At 56.9% G+C, this 18,589-nt stretch overlaps 2 protein-coding genes across 7 annotated transcripts; one reads left to right on the forward strand and one right to left on the reverse strand.

The window, feature by feature from the left end:
• Positions 1 to 31: 31 nt before the first annotated feature.
• On the forward strand, positions 32 to 8,702 carry ak9 (adenylate kinase 9). 5 transcript variants are annotated; one of them, XM_037244289.1, is made up of 35 exons: positions 35 to 306; positions 440 to 543; positions 861 to 924; positions 1,002 to 1,054; positions 1,168 to 1,264; positions 1,336 to 1,448; positions 1,526 to 1,687; positions 1,753 to 1,890; positions 1,976 to 2,050; positions 2,135 to 2,230; positions 2,343 to 2,482; positions 2,554 to 2,870; positions 2,947 to 2,967; positions 3,041 to 3,156; positions 3,238 to 3,388; positions 3,508 to 3,543; positions 3,612 to 3,758; positions 3,834 to 3,994; positions 4,108 to 4,323; positions 4,392 to 4,625; positions 4,697 to 4,818; positions 4,917 to 5,136; positions 5,212 to 5,277; positions 5,352 to 5,558; positions 5,732 to 5,950; positions 6,029 to 6,245; positions 6,375 to 6,576; positions 6,775 to 6,921; positions 6,996 to 7,213; positions 7,288 to 7,484; positions 7,562 to 7,731; positions 7,802 to 7,900; positions 8,055 to 8,157; positions 8,238 to 8,352; positions 8,426 to 8,702. In XM_037244289.1, exons 2-35 carry the CDS (start codon positions 454 to 456, stop codon positions 8,647 to 8,649), a joined length of 4,953 nt encoding a protein of 1,650 aa, XP_037100184.1. In that variant the 5' UTR covers positions 35 to 306; positions 440 to 453; the 3' UTR covers positions 8,650 to 8,702. The 5 variants fall into 5 exon arrangements, with proteins under 5 accessions (XP_037100181.1, XP_037100184.1, XP_037100182.1 ...); XM_037244287.1 differs by having other exon boundaries at positions 41 to 131; positions 259 to 306; positions 6,029 to 6,576; XM_037244286.1 differs by having other exon boundaries at positions 32 to 306; positions 6,029 to 6,576.
• Positions 8,703 to 10,694: 1,992 nt separating this feature from the next.
• med23 (mediator complex subunit 23) lies at positions 10,695 to 18,379 on the reverse strand. 2 transcript variants are annotated; one of them, XM_037244291.1, is made up of 31 exons: positions 18,234 to 18,379; positions 17,882 to 17,913; positions 17,563 to 17,650; positions 17,371 to 17,495; positions 17,152 to 17,263; positions 16,975 to 17,073; positions 16,810 to 16,911; positions 16,671 to 16,740; positions 16,466 to 16,578; positions 16,301 to 16,396; positions 15,928 to 15,945; positions 15,538 to 15,744; positions 15,319 to 15,462; positions 15,083 to 15,225; positions 14,777 to 15,022; positions 14,566 to 14,708; positions 14,313 to 14,487; positions 14,071 to 14,234; positions 13,847 to 13,971; positions 13,563 to 13,768; positions 13,314 to 13,494; positions 13,042 to 13,212; positions 12,739 to 12,955; positions 12,535 to 12,644; positions 12,314 to 12,440; positions 12,074 to 12,239; positions 11,902 to 11,974; positions 11,619 to 11,833; positions 11,418 to 11,538; positions 11,205 to 11,336; positions 10,695 to 11,102 (listed from the first exon to the last, which is right to left on the reverse strand). In XM_037244291.1, exons 1-31 carry the CDS (start codon positions 18,282 to 18,284, stop codon positions 10,863 to 10,865), a joined length of 4,212 nt encoding a protein of 1,403 aa, XP_037100186.1. In that variant the 5' UTR covers positions 18,285 to 18,379; the 3' UTR covers positions 10,695 to 10,862. The 2 variants fall into 2 exon arrangements, with proteins under 2 accessions (XP_037100186.1, XP_037100187.1); XM_037244292.1 differs by lacking the exon at positions 15,928 to 15,945.
• Positions 18,380 to 18,589: the final 210 nt, after the last annotated feature.

The raw sequence follows: 18,589 nt of genomic DNA on the forward strand, positions 1-18,589 counted from the left end.
CAAAGCCTCATTGTATGCATTTCAAATAGTCCCTTGAATCAAAGGTAGCACGTGTTCAAGTGCTTAAGTCCAATATCTATACCGACTCGCCGAAAAACAGGCTAAGGAAATGCTTGTTGACAGTTGCTATGGTAACAGACGCCACTGTCGTGTCGTGTCGTGTCATGACATGACATGGCGGAAGCTGTTATTGTAAATATTTTCTTTTTCAATTTCAATCGCGTGACAAAGTGTTTTCTAATCGACCGTTCCTAACAGGTTAGCTCCTCACTACCGAGTGCGTAACACTTTGCAGCACCAAACCTGGTAAGAACTGCACATTTCCGTTCAAATATGTCATACAGTATCGTTCAGTAAGTAAAGAGATGCGATGATGACTTTGACAAATTGATTTTGCCTTTATTCATTCATTGAGCGGTAATCATTTGCTTTCTTACAGTCATTGAAGGAGCTATGGATCTGGTGGACAATCTCATCGAAGACGACGCCGAGAGAGAGCGTCTGCTTTCCAAACCGACTTGCTTCCTTGTGGTTGGAAGGCCGGTAGGTAAATGCTCACTTTTGTTGTCATACAGTCATTTTACAATGCCGGTCAAGATGTGAAATACTGCCACCTTGTGGTGCTATGTATGCTCCGTGGTTCAGTTCAATAAATGCTCGTGAAATTAAAACAAGTTTCACAGTCAACTTGAAGAAATGGAAACTGGAGAAATGTTGTTGCTAAAGTGGCTTTGTTTTCCTGAAAGCTTCTGCTTTGTTTCTTTGGAATCAATTGTAAATGTAGGGTCGAGAACAAGCGCCAATGCTTCACTGGCTCAGTCAGCCCGAACAACACACATTTGTGACCTCTGCCGTTGCAGGGCGTCGGCAAATCCACCCTGGCCAAAAACATTGCAGACACCTGGGGCTGCGTTTTAATCGACGGTAAGCGTCTCATCTCTCTCAGTCGCTCGGCCTTTTCCCTTTGCTCATTCCGTCCGATGGTCCCCGCCCGACGGCAGACACCGAGGTCCTGGACTCCCACATCGGAAGTCAAACGGAGGATGGTGTTAAGGTAACACCTTCTGCGCAGAGCAGAGCAGAGCAGAGCAGAGCAGAGCAGAGCAAAGCAGAGCAAAGCAGAGCAAAGCTCCTCCCGCCCCCGCACTAAAGCCAATCTTTTCACAGCTCCTGGATATCTTAAATGCGGGCAAAAGCGTCCCGGAAGACATGGTTCTTGGCCTCATACTGGACATGTTGAGCTCCACTAAAGTGGAGCATTACGGTGAGGCTCGCTTAGCTGGCGGCGGCGGCACGTCTTCATGCTCCGAGGCTGAAACGGGTTACACGCGGCAGGCTACGTGTTGAGCTGCCTGCCGTTCATGTCGGAAGAGGGCGTCGGCGTGGAGGAGCAGATGGAAACCATCAGGAAGCTCAAGCTCAAGCCGGACTTCGTCATCAACATCAAGGTGATGTCGCCGCCGCCGCCGCCGCCGCTCCTCGAGCAGCGCAAACAAAGCACGCCAAGGTGCGCTCCCGCTTTCAGTGTGCCGACAAGGACCTGGTCCAGAGGCTGTCCAGTCAGAAGCAGCACCCCATGACGGGCCTTCTCTACAATCAAGATCAATGGAAAGTGGACAATGAGTTCCACGTCACGGGATTCATAGAAGAGGAAGGGGCGGAGGAGGAGGATAAGGAAGACTCGCAGGTAGATACTGAAGCTGACAGGCAGGAAAGCAGACCCTTGCCCACCCGCCACTTGTTGTCTTGCAGGATGCGGATGAAGAGGAAGAAGAGCAAAGCGCGCCCAGGTGCACCATTGACCAGCTGGTGTGGATCCCCGAACGCCAGGCCAGAAACACTTCTTTTCGAATCAACACGTACAAGGAGAACATCCTCAGGCCGCTGGAGGTACGGCACGGCACGGCACGGCACGGCACCAATCGTCGGCGCAAACTGGCTTTGCTTGACGCGGCTTTAAATCGTGGTCGTTCAGGACTACATGATGGACCACAACCCCATTTACCTGTTGGAAGTGGACGGAAGCGAGACCCCGGACGAGTTGCTCTTGGTAAGCGGCTCGGCCCAAACAGTACGGCCCGTGGGTCCAGCCACCCAACCAACCCCACGGACGCGTGTCCCCGTGGCCTTCTAGTTTGTCCTGTCCCGTCTGGGATCCATGGCCATCCAGCGCGTGTCCATTCCGGTGGTCCTCCATCAGGACGAAGAGCTGCCCGAAGACATCGAAACGGTCAGTGGCGATTTTGTTCCGAGCGCGCCCGCCCGCCCTATCCCTCCCTCCCTCCCTCCCTCCGTCCGGTGTGTGCCAACGCCGCCACAGCCGGCTCCCCTCTGCTTCGTAGGAGGACCTCCTGAGGTTCATGTCCTCCTCCAGGATGCTGGTGCCGGGCTTCCGCTGGAGGAGGAGCCGCTGGGGGCGAAGTTGTCCGGTGGCCCTGAAGGAAGGACGGCTCGTCCCCGGAAAACCCGAATTCTCCGTTGGGTGGGTGAGGGGGGGTTTGGGGGCGGCGCTTCGAAAGCGCCGTGGTCTCGAGCGACTTTCTCCTCCCGCAGCTTCCGGGACAAAATGTACATCCTTTCATCGCAAGAAGCCTACGACAAGTTTGTCAGCAACCCCAGGCGCTACCTCCTCCCGCCCATGCCCAGCCCGCCCTGCAGGGTGTGCATCATCGGAACGGCGGCGTCGGGGAGGCCCGAGCTCTCCGTCCTGATGGGCGCCAGGCACAACGTGTCCGTGCTGGAGCTGGAGAAACTGGCCGAGCCCCTGCTGGCCGAACTGGAGACGGAGTGGCTGGCTAAAGTCAAAGAGGACAGCGTGCAGGCCGCCATGGAGAAAATCAGGACCAAGCAGCAGAACGAGCAGAGCTCCGGCAAGTTTCTGTCATGGCCGGCCGGCCGGCGGGCGTTTGTCGTGGCGACCTCACCTTTGATCCTTTGCCTCCTCAGATGGAACCCCGGCCGTGGAAGGTGAGCGTGCCGTGCCGCGTGCGAGATGAAAAAGAGCCAGCGGCAGGCGGAAACGCTCTTGCGCTCTCCTCAGTGACCGAGAGCCATCCCGAAGTGGTGGCCCTGGTGCAAACGGCTCTGGAAGAGGCCAAAAAACAGGACGCCGCCAAGGAAATCTACGCTCAAGCTCTGATGAAGGTCGTCAAGGAAGTAGGCACTTTTTCCATTCAGAACACCTGCGTGCGCCGCGCCGCGCCGCGCCAGCCATCAAAAAGCATTTTTTCTTCCCAGAACGAGGCTTGCCACCAAGGCGCCGACGTGGGCAACGGCTGGGTGCTGGACAACTTTCCCAGGAACGCCTCGCAGTTGGAGGCTTTACAGCGCGCTGGGATCCATCCCGATTTCCTCTTCTGCCTCATGCACACCGAGGGCACTTTGCCAGGTAAGCGGCGGCGGCAGCGGTGGCGGTGCCGTCTGGCCTGGCCTGGCCTGGCCGGGCCTGGCCGGGCCTGGCCTGGCCCGTGCGTGGATGGCCTTTTCATTGCTCCGTTCCCACCGCAGATCAGGGCGGCGCTCCGCAGACAGAGAGCGGCGAAGGTAAGAGTGGCTTTTCTTCCCCCCCAAAACGTCAAGCCGGCGGCTCTCTCACCGACCGCATGTGTCAGATAAGGCCGAGCCCAAAGCGGAGAAGGATCAGTTCACCAGACAATGGGAAGCCCTGCAGCTCTCGCTCAGCATCAGCCACTCGGTGCTGCAGACGGGCGGCAGGCGCCCCGAGGAACTTCTGGATGAGATTGTCCAGCTGATGGAGAGTGAGTTTGGAATCCACGGTCCTCGCGAGTCCGTGGCGGGCCAGATGGCAAAAACCACGTGCGGCCCTTTCACAGAGCCCTTCAAGTATTTGCCCAGAGAGTTCTCCGCCGTCGACTTGGACGAGGAAGCGGAAGATATCGAAGCCATCGCAAATCTGGAAGTGGACGACGACGACGACGACTCCGCCAAGGACACGGCCGAGGAAGAGGAGGAACAGGAGGAGGAGGGGGACGACGTCAGTGGAGGCCCCGCCCGAAAGCCCCTTCTAGACAGATGGATACAAATGCTTTCAGCTTTGTCTTCATCTTTCCAAACGATAGTTTGAAAATGCTTCTCTCGCTCTCAAAGTCAGAATCGCCGTCCGACGCCACTTCCAAGAGGGCTTTCGGCGACACCTTCATCTTCTGCCCGGTGGTGCTGAAGAAGCACAACGCGCTTGTGCCCAGCACCGACGAGGTATCGGCCAAGTATCGTGAAAAGGTCTACTACTTCTCCAACGTGGACGCCAGGGAGGTCTTCATGCTCTCTCCCGAGCAGTTTGTAGGCCGAAGCCAGCTTGTCAAGGTAGCGGCCGGCGGGCGGGCGGGCGGGCGGGGGGGCTATGAGCCGGATCCATTGCAAGCCTCTTTCAGCCTCCCGCCCTGCGCATCTTTGTGCTGGGATGCCGCGGCTCGGGCAAGACCACGCAAGGCGAGTGGCTGGCCGAGCAGCTGGGCCTCTTCCACATTCAGTTCAGGGAACATCTGCAAAGGCTTCTGGCGCCAAAGATCAAGCAGCGGGTCAACCCCGCCGACGAGTCCACCGAGGAGCATCTCAAGGCCTTGAAGACGACCATCGAGGACGCTCGAGGCGAGGAGCCCCCCGAGGTGACACGGCCCGGCCCATGGTGACAAACGGAGGTGCGCTTGGAACTTCCTCTTCTTCCTTTGCCCATTAGGAGGACGCGGGGCTGACCGATGAGGAAATCGGCATCAAAGCCTACTTGGCCGATGACGTTCCGTTGAGTTCGCAGGTCCTGGAGGAGATCGTCAACCCGTACTGGAAAAAGGAGCCTTACTTGTAATGCCGGGCACGCGCGCGCGCGCGTGCCGGCCGTAGGTCGGCCTTCCCTCCGACAGTGTCCACGACAGTGTCCAACGCGTTGAACGCCCTTTCAGGTCCACGGGTTTCATCCTGGAGGATTTCCCACACAACACCGAGGAGGTGCAGCACATGATGCAGCATCATCTTTATCCCGACGCCGTGGTCACCTTGATGGCAGACGTGGAGGACATCCAGGCGCGCCTCTTGCCCAAATTCTGGAGCAGGTGGCGAGCTCACTGCCAGCGGCGCGAAGCTTTGCTCGACGACCTCCGCGAAATACACACCAAGGCCCGGGTAGGTCCTCCTCAGCCGGGCGGGCTGCCGCTGCACACTTGCGCCGCTGAGCGCTGTTTGCCTTTCACCACGCAGGAGGAGAACATTACCAAGAGGAGGGCGGAGCTCATGGAGGAGAAAGCCGCCTCTTCCACGGCCAAAGTAAGCCACACGCGAGCGAGCGAGCGGCGTCAACCGTGGCCACCTTTGACGGCCGTTTCTCGTCACCAAACCAGTTTAGTTGCCGGGCGGAAGACGAGGACGACGAAGACTCTGCCAACATCGAGGACGAGATCGAGGCCATTTTGGAGGAGGAGTACCCGGTGGAAAGGTACGACGAGTTCAAGGACGACGACGAAGCCGAGGAGGCCACCACCGAGAGGCTCAACACGGAAATTGAAGAGCGTTACGTGGCCGACTCAAACAACATGGCCATCGTGCTGGTAAACGGGATACGCCGCCGCGCATTCGGGTGGTGGGAGCGCCTCGCCTCGCCTCGCCTAGCCTTGCCTAGCCTAGCCTAGCCTAGCCAGCACAAATCAAAGGCACTTTTTTGGAGCCCTCGTCCGTACATCTGCAAGGTTTTTTTCTCTTCCCCTAACCTCTTCCCACACAGGAGGTTCTGAGCGAACTGAAAATTCCCCGGATATCCATCAACGCCTCCCGCAAGACGCCCGTCGTCCGGCGCCAGCTGCTCCTGAAAGTGGAGCCGCTGCAGCTCAACCGCGAGTCGCTCTTCCAAAAATGCCAGGCCGTCTCGTACAGTCTGGCACAGCTGCTCCTGCTTTACTCGTACAAGTTCCACAGCGCCTTTGGCTGCACCGACCCCGTCAAGGTAAAGTTGCAAACGCCGCCTTCCCGGAGTGGCCGCCGTGCGTGCGTTTAACCACGACCAGCCTCGTCATCCCCGCAGCGGTACGGCGAAAAAGAGCTGATCCAGCCCGTGCTGTGGCCTCTGGAAACGCCCTTTCCCGTGCTCTTCAACCAATACATCTACTTCTTCGGCTCCAAGAAGAACCAGCAAACGTTCATGCTCAACCCCTTAAAGTACCTCAGGCAGTCAAAGCCCTACCCGATGCTCTCTGTCAAAATGGCCGTCGTCGGACCTCCCAAATCGGGCAAAACCGGTGGCGAGTGCCTAAATTGCTCCTTGCTTCCTTTTTTTGGTCTTAACTTTGGCACAATTCCTTCTGTTTTTCATCTGGCGTTCCACAGCGGTCCCTCAACTTTTCATTGTATTTGCACATTTGTCTACGCAGTGGCCTCTATGTTTGCGCAGAGATACGGTCTGGACCTGTTGTCCATCGGTGGCGTCATGCGCCGCATTCTTGAGGAGCAGGAGCACAGCGACCTGGCGGTGCAGATGAAGCTGCATCTCAACCGGGGCCTGGTGGTGCCTGATGAACTGGCCATCCAGTGCCTGAAGAAGGTGCTCATGAGCTTGGTCTGCAGTACGCAAGGGTGCGTCGTCAGTCCATATTTGACTCTCTAATCACTGCACTTCATATGCATGCACCGCCGCCGTGCCGGCTTTGGCCACCTGGGGGCAGTATAAGAGTCTGAGATGCTCTTATCGAGCCGTCCCTACTCCTCCCAGCTCGTCACCAATATTTGTCACTCTTTGCTGAGGATAAAGAACACATATTTGTGGTATTCCAGGTACGTGCTGGACGGCTTTCCCATGACCATGAAGCAAGCGGAACTGATGCAGGCCAACAGCATCATCCCCATGATGGTGGTGGAGATGGAGCTGGATACGGTGGAGGTGCTCAAGCGAGGCCTGGCCAGCAAGATGGAGGAGAACAAGTCCGAAAGCCTCGACGTCGCCCTCGGACGATGAACCAACGGCACTGACCCGTTTGCTTTCCCCCTGGCGACAGGCCTCACCTGATGCACGACAGCGCCGAGATCCTCCACATTCGCAACACGTGCTACCGGCGGGAAGCCGAGCTGACGAGCCGCCACTTCCGCCGGCAGTACGACAACTGGATCCCGACGGACGGCCTCAAATGCAAGTGGTACATCTGGGAGCGCCTGATCAAGGAGATTAGCGTCAGCATGGAGCACGTCCACACCTACCTGAGGAGAACCAGAAGCGGTAAGTTTTCGGAGAGCAAAAGGAAGGAAGCTGGCCTCGGGCGTGCTCCAACCGTGCGCACATTGGTGATGCAGGTCAAGCGGGCTGCATCAACAGGCAATGCGTCACGCCGCAAGAGTTTCAGCGCCGGATCGGAGAGTTTGCCCACTACTGCCCGGTGTGCCTGGCTCTGCGGGACCACCTGGTGGACTGCTCAGAAACTCCATCGCTCACATACGCCGCCGAATACAACCGGCGATATTTCAAGATGTGCGACGCCGAGCATTTGGAGGTCGGTCAAGCCGCCGAAAAGCTTTTTCGGTCCCGACACCCGCCGGCGCTCTGAAGCGCGATGGATTTTTCCGCCAGATCTTCCTGGCCAGTCCGGATGAATTTGTCAGCCCCCGCTGCCCGCGGCCCCTTCCGCAAGCGGACCGGCTTCCGAGGAAGCTAACGGAGGCGGAGGTGAAGAACAGATTCCCTCAGCAAATTGAGATGAAAGGCTTCTGCCCCGTCACCTATCTGGACGGCAAACTGAGGTACGCCCGATGAGAAGAAAAACAACAACAATGGCTTAGACAACCCCTGGCTCCCTCCCTATCTCGCAAGGTACGAAGCCCTGGTGCACGGCAGCTTGGAATTTGCGCTGGAATACCGAGAGCGGCTCTACACTTGTGAGACCAAGGAGAAGCAGTACAAGTTTTTGAGGTAAGCCAAAGTCTGTTTGTGTCACTGAGTGAGTGAGTGGCTGGCTGGTCGGCTGGCTGGCCGGCTGGCCGGCCGGCTGACTGGCCGACTGACTGGCCGACTGACTGGCCGACTGACGAGCTGGCTGGCTGGCTGCGATGCTTCCTTCCTCAAGCGCTCCGGAACTCTACTGGGACCTCAAGCTGCCCAGTAAGGTTCCCCCTCTTTGCGAGCCCATCCCACTCACCTCCCTGCCCACGCTGGGCTACCTGGAGCAGGTTAGAAAGCAGCCCAAATGTCAAGCTGTCACACTTCCCCGGAGGAGGAGGGCCAAACGGCCATTTGTTGTGCTCCCAAGGGTGTGGCGGTGGGGGTCATCAAGGCCATGACGGCGGTGGGGTGCCTGAAGCCCAAGTTTCCCTTCTTCAGTATGGAACGCTCGGCTCTCCACTACCTGGCCTTCTACATGAAAGGTAGGCCCTGCCTTCCTCACGCCAGCTCGCGCCTGCTAACGGCTAGCCAAGCTTTTGCCCCCCCCCCCCGCAGCATTCAACCACAGAAGCACGGAACACATTCGGCAGATGTACAAGAAGAAGTTGGCCTGCTTTGAGGAGAACTGCGAGCTCATTCCCTACCTGAGCTCGGTGATGAGAGCCAACTACAAGCTCCCCAGCGAACGGCCCGTGGACTTTGACTTGAAGCTGAAAAAGTTTCTGGCCTTGAGACTGGCGGCCCAGAGCCAAGCGCCGTCTGCAAATCCAGCCTTGTGATTGATCAATGTGCTTATGAACACAAGAATAAAGGAAATCGACACATGCACCTATATAGTAGTCACATCTACTTTTGGCTTCCAAACATAGCAGTGGGGGGGGAAGAAAATGTTGCATTTCATTGAAGCACCCAAAACACTATTGGAAGCAAAGTGCAAACAAGAGGTGGAGCACCTTGAAGGGCTTGGCGCCAGCTTGACTGGAATGCACTCAAGCACACGACAGCTGTGGACAGCACACTGGACGTGGCTCTCTGTCCAGGAAGCTGAGGCCCCACGTCACAACGACATCCTCCACAGCCAGCCAGCCGGCCAGCCAGCCGGCCGGCCAGCCAGCCGGCCAGCCAGCCAGCCAGTCAGCCAGCCTTCACAACCACCATGAAGCCCAAAGCAGCGCCACGAATAGCGCGGTGGCGCCGGGCCTCGTACCAGCAACTCGTGGACTGCGAGGACGCCGAGCAGCGGCGCCGGGAGGTCCGCTCGGCTCTCTGGACCCAGCGCTACCGGCCGCTGGACGAGCGACAAGTGGAGGAGGAGGAAGTGGAGGGGAAGAACAAGAAGGAGCAGTCCAAACATTTGAGAAAGGTTGGTCACCGCTTAGCTATTGTGCTTATTTCATGATCCAATGAACGACCGCTTGTTTTATTTGGTCATCCGAGGGAGGCTGCATAAGACAAGAATGTGTGTACGAATGCCTCATTTTCTGACGGTCCATTTTTTGCTGCTTTTTCTGCCTCTTGGAGTGAACCGTCACATAAAATGACACACAGTTGAAATTGGACAGCTTAGCAAGCACGTACTGCATGGTAGAAAATTGCATTTCATTTGACGTCCACTTTGCCATCCATCCATCTATGTATTTCCTGTATGAAGGAGGTCAGCAGACAATGGCGTTTCCATTCCGAGTGGAAGCTTAGGAAACAAGCCCCGCTGGGCCATTGTGGTTGTACACAAGCAATGGTACACGCTGCGCTGTATTTGCAAACGTTTGTCTTGCAGAATGTGGGCAAAGCACTGCGCTCCACCTGGAAGTGCCTCATGCTGGGCCTGTACAATTTGGCTTTGTGCTACTCCACGCCCGCCAATGTGGTTGCCACCTTTGTGCCAGACTTCGGCCCAACAAGGAACAGAACCTAAACAGCTCTTCTCTTCTCTTCTCTGCATTCAGTCAGTCAACCGTGTCCTAATAATCACCCATGCTCATTTCCATGAGACTGTCTATGGCCTTTCTCCTTAAACGTTAGCATTAAGCTAGCTGACTTCTAGAAGTAACAACGGTTTGGTTTTAATGTTTACATTTGGGCCCAACCAACACATTCTTTTTTTTTTTTTTCCATAGCTGCCGAAATGGCTCGCTCTGGTTCAATTGAATAGCAACACAGCCCCCCCCCGCGGATGGAAGAAGTATTGCTTGGCTGTCAGCGCGTGAATATCAGAGAAGCGTGTGTATCTGGCGTGATATTGGTGTCAAAAATAAAAGCACACATTCGACTATCCATCTCAGAATTGAATGTATACAAAAGAAAAATGCAAAGAAAACAATACATTTGACTTAGCTTTCCCCGAAGTCCGAATGCTTCCAAGTCCCATGCACTTTTACATTTCCACACGCAAGGCGACCTCCCAGCCGGGGCTGCCTTGCTGTTTTTCATCCACTGCATCTCCTAGGCCGGCCCTGGATGGATGGGCGGCGGCCGTAAAGGGCTCCATTTGTTAGGGATTCACGGAAGTTGTCGCCGACGGTATTTCACTTCCTGACCGCCAAAAGCGTGCCACCCCGAGACGATGTCGTCATGTGCAATTAATGGCATGCACCGTGAAATTGAAGCAACAAGGACTTTTGCACAGAAGCAGGCAGTCATCGTGGCGCTCGCTCCCTCGCGCGCAAAGGGACATTCAACAAGCAGGAGAAGGGTGGCCTGGTGCATGGTGGACGTGACGTGACGTCAGGTCCGCCCGCAGGTGATTGCAGGCAAGTCACTCAACCAATCATTTCATGACAATTCATTTAGTTAGGCAGGTGCCAAGAAAAGAAGCCTCACATCCTTCAACTTGGGATCCACTTTATTGTCAAACACTACAAAAGCACCATATCATGAGACTATAAAAATAAAGAGCGCTTCTTCTCAGGCCACTGGGCCACTCCAAATTTGTCTTTCATTGATTGCTGCTTGACTTTGTTTTTCGTGTCGTCTCTGGCCATGGTTGGAGGGGCTACATGGAGGGGTGCGGGTGTTGCGAAGACGGCGAAGCGGTGCTGCCGGCAACGGCCACGGACCCCGTTGAGGAGGACAAAGGCTGAGGCGCCGAGTTGACGGCGGCGACCGCCGAGACGGCGGCCGGCGGCGCCGACGAGGTGGGCGCCAAAGACGACGGGTCCGTCTTGCTGCTGTGCGTGACGAAGCGAAGACGAAGCTTCATGGCCGGCCTGAGGGTGACGATGATTTTCTCCACCTGCACATGGACACGGAGCCATCAGGCGCGTGCCGAAGCGAGGCTCGCTTGTCCCGCCGTCCGTGTTTGACCACAGGCTTTGGACGGACGGTTTTGAGAGACCTGCTCCTTGACGCTGTCGCCCGTGTACATGTACTTGATGTGGTAGAGGAAGTCGCAGATGGGGTCCATGTAGTTGAGATGCTGGCAGTGTTGGTCCACCACCTGCAGCATCTCGTAGAAGGCCACGCCAATCTGGAAGACACATCCGCCGCCGTTGTGTTTGTGCTTTGCAAATGAAAGCACAAATGGCAAAAGTGTCAAAGGCAAACAAACCTCCAGCATGCATCGCGTCCTCTCCTGCTGGAAGCGCTGCAGGAAAGGTCCCACCAAGTGATACACATACAGCAGCTGGAACTCTGTCTGGACCACCGGCTTCAGTGTCTCCGAGAGGAACCTGCACGCACGCACGCACGCGGCGATGAGATCCTGGCGGGCGAGGCGGTTTCCGGTCGGTCGGCCGGCAGGCCGGCTCACTTGGGAATGAGCGAGAGCTGTCCGATGGACGAGTGGTGCCAGACGGCGTGCGCCAGCGCCAGCACGTAGCTGCAGCCGATCTCACTGTAGCTCTGGTGGCAGGCGGTGAAGTCCAGCAGGGCGAAAGGGTCCCGCGACCAGGCCGTCTCCGACGCCAGCGCCGGCGAGCTCATCACCGTCACGATGCGGTCGTGCAGCACGATCCAGTACGGTTCCTGGCGGGGGAGAGCTACGCTCTGGTAGCGGGGCCGGGCAGAGCGTGCCAAGGCCCCGAACAACTTACGGGCAAGGCGGTGATGACCAGGCCGATGGCGTTCATCCAGGCTGTGATGTTCTCGCGGGGCACCAGAGGTTGACTGAAACACAAGAATGCGGGTTTCCGACGACAACAACAACAACAACAACGTTGTATCCCATAGAGGAGTTCAGGGTAGTGAGGAGGATCCTTTTCTCACCTCTTGAGGACGACGTTGAGGAGCGCGTTGCCCACGTCCTTGCCGGGCACGGCCAGCGCCATCAGCTCCACGCAAGTGACGTGCAGGGCGTGAGCCGCCGGATTGGGGAACTCGTTGAAGCGCCAGTCGCAGTTGGGGAAGGGGCCGGGCGACTTGCCCGCCATGGGTGGGCTACGGCTAAGGAAGCGCAACGCCGGCCCGTCTCGACTTTTCAAAACAAGAGGCGGCGGCCAAGGATATTGTCCACCAGGCGTCCAATCAGCTTGCAGTAGTAGGTGTCGTCGGGCGTCCAAACGTTGTCGTCTCTTTGGTTCATGCCAAACTTCAGGTAGGTCTCGCTCAGGCACCAACCGGGAGTGCGGTTGTCCTGGGCCATCGACAAACAGCAGCTTGCTTATGCTGTCCCGCTCAAAGCGGACACAAGGGGGCGCCAAATAACTAAGCATCTGAAAATGACCCACCTTGAGCGACAACATGATGGCGTGCACCAGCTTCCGCTTGAGGCTGGTTCTGTCCCTCAGGTGGCGCTCGTAGTAGTGCAAGGTGTTGTACAGGTAAGTCACCGGCCGGTCTGCGCACGGCAACAAACAACAGACTAGGTCAGGAGAGCGAGCGGCTTAAAAAGAAAACCAAAAAGAAAGGCGCTAGGATGTAGAGAACGGGACCGTGGAACTTGTAGAGACCGCCCAGGTGGTCCAGTAGGGTCTCCAGCGACTTGGAGACGGGAATGAGCTCCAGGAAGCGGTGGATGACAATGTCAAAGACGGGCAGGAAGCGCAGGCACACGTTGCCAAAGTAGATGGGCATGTACTGGTGCTGCACCGGCATGGGTGGGTTGAGCTGCTCCGCCACGCCCTCAAAGTACAGCTTCTCTGGGTATTTCTGGGGTGCCGGCCGGCCGGCCGGCAGGCAGGCAAAAGCATCAAAGCCTCGCTGGGCTCCTTCACTTAGCGCGCGTGCTCCATTACCTTGTGGTAGCTCATGTGCTTGTTGTGCCAGTCGCTCTGCAGCCAGTGCTCGGGCGCGTTCTCCTTGACAAAGTCGTTGACCCTATTGCGGAAGTCGTCCGACTTGAGCAGCAGCAGCTGGATGATGAAGTAGCACACCTGGGCCTCGTTGCGCTCGTGGCTGCGCATCGCCTGGCGGGCCGACAGGGGCGGGCGTGAGCGGTGGGCGGGCGCCACGGCAACGGGGCGGGCGCCACGGCAACGGGGCGGCATGCACGCCGGCGGCCGCTCACCAGACACAGGATGACTCTGTCCAGCGTGACAATGTTGTACTTCCACACCATGTCGTTGAGGATCTCGATGCACTTGTTGAGCTGCGGGCCGCCGGGCGACGTGGAGAACTCGTACACGAGGAAGTCGGCAAAAGTGCGCATGTGGGCCACCAGAGCGCGGGCCCCGATTCGCTCCAGGACGCTGAGCAAAGGGAAAAAAGAAATGTTCATGCTTTGGCTGGCTGGCTGGATTCTTTTCACAGTACTGACTTGTAGCCAATCTGGTTGATGTGGTCAGTCTCCAGCAGCATTTTCCACAGCAGGCAGAGGAAGAAAGGCGGCGAGCCCTGCATGGAAAAGTGCGTGATGATGTCCTCCTCGTTGGTCATGGACTTCCACTTGCGGTACTCCTCCTCCACGTTCTTCTTCAGGTTGAAGCGCGGCTCCTGAGGAACGTTGTTCTGCTTGAAGAAGGCCTGGCGGCAAACAAGCAACGGTCAAAGCGGGAGGGGAAGAAGCACGAGAAGAAGCACCGCTGGGATCCCAGCCCCAACCTGCAGCGGCGCCGGGAAGCAGGACAGGGTGTGCGCGGCCCAGTTATGAGGGGTGAAGTTCATGATGGTCTGGAGGATGTCCTTACACCACGTGCCGTGGATGGAGTCGGAGCCTGTGAAGAAATCTGCGGCCGCCCGCCAGCCCGCCCGCGCGCAGCGGCGTCAAACGACAGGCGGGGACGGACGGACGGACGGACGGCGCGCCGGGATGTGCGGAGCCATACCGGTGACGTGCGTGGCTCTGGCCAGGGTGAGGATGAGCGCTCGATTCAGCTCCTCCGATTCCACCGACAGAACCGTCTTGGGGTCGCTGAGGAAGCGGGTGAACTGCGGCTGCACCTCCGAGCTGCCCAGCGCCGTGATCAAGCGCAAGGCCGTGCTCTCCACGCTGCCAGGGACAATGGCGGTAACGGTGGTGGTCTGCGGCAAGCGTCTTGGCTCGGCCTCGTGACGCCAAAGTGCTTACCAGAGATGCAGCTGGTTCTGGTTGGTCTGCGGCACGGCGGCCAGACTGTGCAGGTGACTGAGCAACTGGACGCGGTAGTGCGGCTGGATGTGGTGCATGCGGTAGCTGAACATCTCCAGCAGAGTGTGAAGGATTCCCCACGCGTGAGACTTGAAGACGTTGGGCAGCAGCTGGCCTGAACCCACGCGCACAAGTTGGACATTTGAACATGTTGGCGCAGCTGCCGCTTTGCGTCGGTGGGGCAGCCACTCACTGATGAAGCCTTTGATGCCCAACGACTCGATCTCCATGTAGACCAGCAGTCGGCTGTACGTCTCCACCAAGGCGGGCGCCAGGGCGAGGCTGGACTTAGCGTGCGCCAGCTTGATGACCCGCGTGGCGATGCTGTGGATCAGACTGCAAATGGCGGCAGAGTGAAAGGCAGGCCCCCCTTTCTTGGCTTTTGGGCTTTTGACCCCACTCACCTCATCTTGGCGTGCACGGTGACAGAGTCCAGCAGGTTCATGGGCAGCGGCGTGAAGGAGCCCAGCGCCATGCAGTTGGTGCCCGGCAGGTTGATTCTCATGGACTGAGTGCCGTAGATGGTCTCCACCAGGGCGCCCATGGGCACGCTGAAGCAATCCGAGTTGGTGCTGTAGGCGTTGCACAGCAGGGCGATCTTGTAGTCGGACATGCCCAGAGACTTGTTGCGCAAGGACTGCTGCAGGAACCTGCCGGGAGAAGACGCCGGTCGGCTTCCTCAAAGTCGCGCCAACTTTCATTTTGCTTACTCGTGGTGCAGTTTGAGCGAGTGCGGGATGGGAATCTGCAGGTTGGAGTCGCCTTGCGCCTTGCGGTTGAGGTGGATCCAGATGCAGGTCATGGCAAAGGCGTGGGTGGACTGGGGCTTGTTGATGTCCGGAACGGGAATGCACTGGGGGGGGGAGAGGAACAGAGGCGGAAGGGAAATAAGCCACCAGCGGGCGGAGGGATCCAGCGCCTTCCCGTCCGTCGCTCACGGACGGACCTCCTTTTCGGGATACAGCAGGTCAAAGAGCTTCATGACGGGAAGGAAGTCGCCCAAGGCGTTCTTCTGGATGCTCCCTGATATGAACTGCAGCAGGACCCACATCAGGTGGTCCCTCCCTTTGATAAGACCCCTTCCTGCAAGCTGCAGGAGACAGCAAGTACAGCAAGCGTGAACTTTGCAGGAGAGAAACATAAAGAACAAGCCCGAGACCCTGACCTTCTGGTGCAGCGAGAGCACCATGTGCGGGAAGCTGGCGAACTGGAAGAGGACGAAGAAGATGAGCTGCGACGACAGGTGCTGCCACAGCAGCTGGCTGGTGCCGCCCGCGTCGGCGTCAAAGTGCTCCTCCGTCTCCGAGCGCTCCATGGCGTACACCACCAGGTCCACCAGCTGCTCCTCCAGCACGGGACAGCGCTGCTTTTGCTTCCCAGCGGGACAGACAGACAGACAGACAAGTCATCGACAGGAAGGACGGACCGAGACCACGACGTGGCGTAGTGAGCCCGTTTGATCTGCCCCATAGCCCAACAAGAAAAAAAACAAAAAACAATCCAGATGGGCCGCATTCACCAACAATTAGAAGGAGGAGGAGCAAGGAGAACATACCTGGGCAATGTTCAGAGTCTTAGCGAGACGAGCGCAGGAGAGAAACAGAAAGAGGGAGGAAATCAAAGAAAAGAGGGAGACACAAGAGAAAGAGAAGAGTGGTGACTCACGAGCAAAGAGATTGCTTGGTGCCCTGCCCCCCCCCCAAGAAAAAGCATGCGGGTGGGGTAAACGTAGCAGCGGTGCAATGCGGGTGGCACGTTTGTTGGCAGAGCAGCGTTTCCCGAACAAAATGACTATTCCAACATTTTTACTACCGTTTTTCATTTGTGGGAAAGAAAAAGCCAGGAAAGCAAGAGACACCAGCGCAGCGCAACGCAGCGCAGCGCAACGGAAGGCTGCCAGGAAAGCCGAGCGGGTGCGGGTGGGCTACCTGTTTGCTGAGTCCCAACATGTTGCACACCATTTCTCTAGAATAGGGCTGCTCCAGCACGTAGCGCAGCAGGCCCGTCTGCGGCTCAAACAGGTCCTGCGCACACGCCACACGTAAAAGTGAGCGCCGCCTTGCCATCGGGCGGACGGGCGGGCGCGCTCCTACCTTATCGAAGGGCAGCATGCCTTTGAGCGGGAAGCGCAGCGTGCTGGGGTCCAGCTTCCAGGAATTGCAGATGGCGCCACTGTTGTTCACCACCGGCAACAGGCTACAACGACCTGGCGGGCGGCGACATTAGCCAGGCTGAGCGAGCGCCGTGCCGAGCCGAACGCGTTTCCGCTGCGGTTCAAGCTGGCCTTCCTTTCCTTACCGCAGATGGAGTTGATTCTGGCGGTGGGCCGGAAACTGTCCACAAAATCGGATACGCAGCTGCCGAGAAGCTGCGGGCGCAGGTGTGCGTTCAGAGGAACAGAAAGGGAAAAAGCGGAAAAAGCTACGGCCGTCCTCACCCAGTGCGACAGCTGTCCCTCCGGATACAGTTTGCGGATCTCCGTGATGGCAAAGTAGGCGGGCAGGAGGCAGGCGTTCCTGTCCAAGATGTACTCCACCACCTGGAACGCACCACAAAGCGCACGCTTACTTGAAGCCCCAAAGGCACGCACGCACGCACCTACCTCTCTGGCCGTCAGCAACTGGCGCACGATGGCCGAGCTGACGGTGATGGGAACGGTCTGGATTTTATCCAGCACGGCTTTCAGCAGGTCTCGAACGCCCTGGAACGTTCCCGCGAGTTTTCAAAGGCAGCTTGAAAAGCAAACAAAAAGACTCAATGAAGAAAGAACAACGAGAACCTTGTAGTCCACCCCGCCGATGATTTTTCGGATGAGTCCGAAGGTCAGCGCCCACAGTTGAGTCCTTTCCCACTCCAAGTTGTCGGAGCCGATCAGAGCAGTGCACACCATCCTGACGCACAAAATGCAGAGTGTTAAAAAAAAGATTTAAAAAAAAAAGATTTGAAAAAAAAAGGGGGGGGGGGCGGGCCATCCAAATTGTCACTTTGCTCGTACTACCTCGGCGGCAAGAGATTCGTCTCGACGGCCATGGCCAGACAGTCATAGAGGAAGGAGATTCTTTTGGGACTGTGCTGGCCGTGCGTGAATCGCACGATCCACTGCACGCACTGCTCGTGAGACTCCTGCGGGAAGACGAGAAGCCGAGTGATTCCGACCAGTCCGAGGTCATGTTGGCGTGGCTGTGCAAACCTGAGGCAGCGTTCCCCAGTATTGGCGAAAGGCCCCGAGACAGCTGTCCAACTTTGTCCTCTCGTCCTCTGGACTGTCCATGCACATCCTGACAACACAGTCACAGTGTTTTGAGCATGCGTACATTGGGGATGGGCAACAACAGTGTATGTCCATTAGGACAAACATTCTGTATATTAACAGCACATTCTGCCCATCTTGAAAATGGCATTCTTGTTCTACATCTGGTTGGGGAGTGCCAATCCCCCCAGCACTGATGAAACATGGCGGCCCAACCACCTCCATAACCCGAACCCACGACAAGCGAGCTCAACATTACCCAGCAAAGGCCTCCTCCACCATCTCCGTTTTCTGCAGAAAAAAAAAGACCCCAAAAATGCCAAAAGTCAGACAAGTATTACACAAAACGTGATCATGCTCATCATTTACTAATGTAACGAATTGACTCGTGTTTTTGAGCTAAAACACCATGGAAATGATTGGACACACAACAATAGTAAGGTACAACTAAATCACTCGAAATGAGGTTATATTGAGTAGAGTGCAAAAACAACAACAAAGGTTACTTGACGCATATTGTGTTGAAAGAAAAGTGGTGTTGTTTAGCATCGTTCAGCGAGAAGCTGCTGCGAGCCGTCTAGTGCCTAGCAAACACACGGAAAGAATATTACCACAACATCCTCAAAGATGCTCTGGAGCTGCGTCTCCATCGTTAGCGCCATGTTTTCCGCAGAAAGCGCCTCTTTTTCTTGCAAACGCTCACATTAATCCGCTCATTCGCTAACAAAAACGCCCGCCTGCCTGCGAGCGAGCGAGCGAGTGCAACAGTCAAAATGCTCCGGAGTCACACTCCGTACGTGGACGTATAGAGTTCCGGCCTCTGTGGGCCAATTCTTTCCAATATAGTAAAGGGTTGAAATCGATACTTGTATTGCGTTTGAGAGGAGTGCTTGTTTCCATTTGGCGACAGCCTGTGTGTCTAATTGCAAATGCGTTGCGTTTGATTACTTTTGCTTTGTAGAATAGA

This window comes from Syngnathus acus, chromosome 24 (genome assembly GCF_901709675.1).
Source record: "Syngnathus acus chromosome 24, fSynAcu1.2, whole genome shotgun sequence".
NCBI lineage: Eukaryota > Metazoa > Chordata > Actinopteri > Syngnathiformes > Syngnathidae > Syngnathus > Syngnathus acus.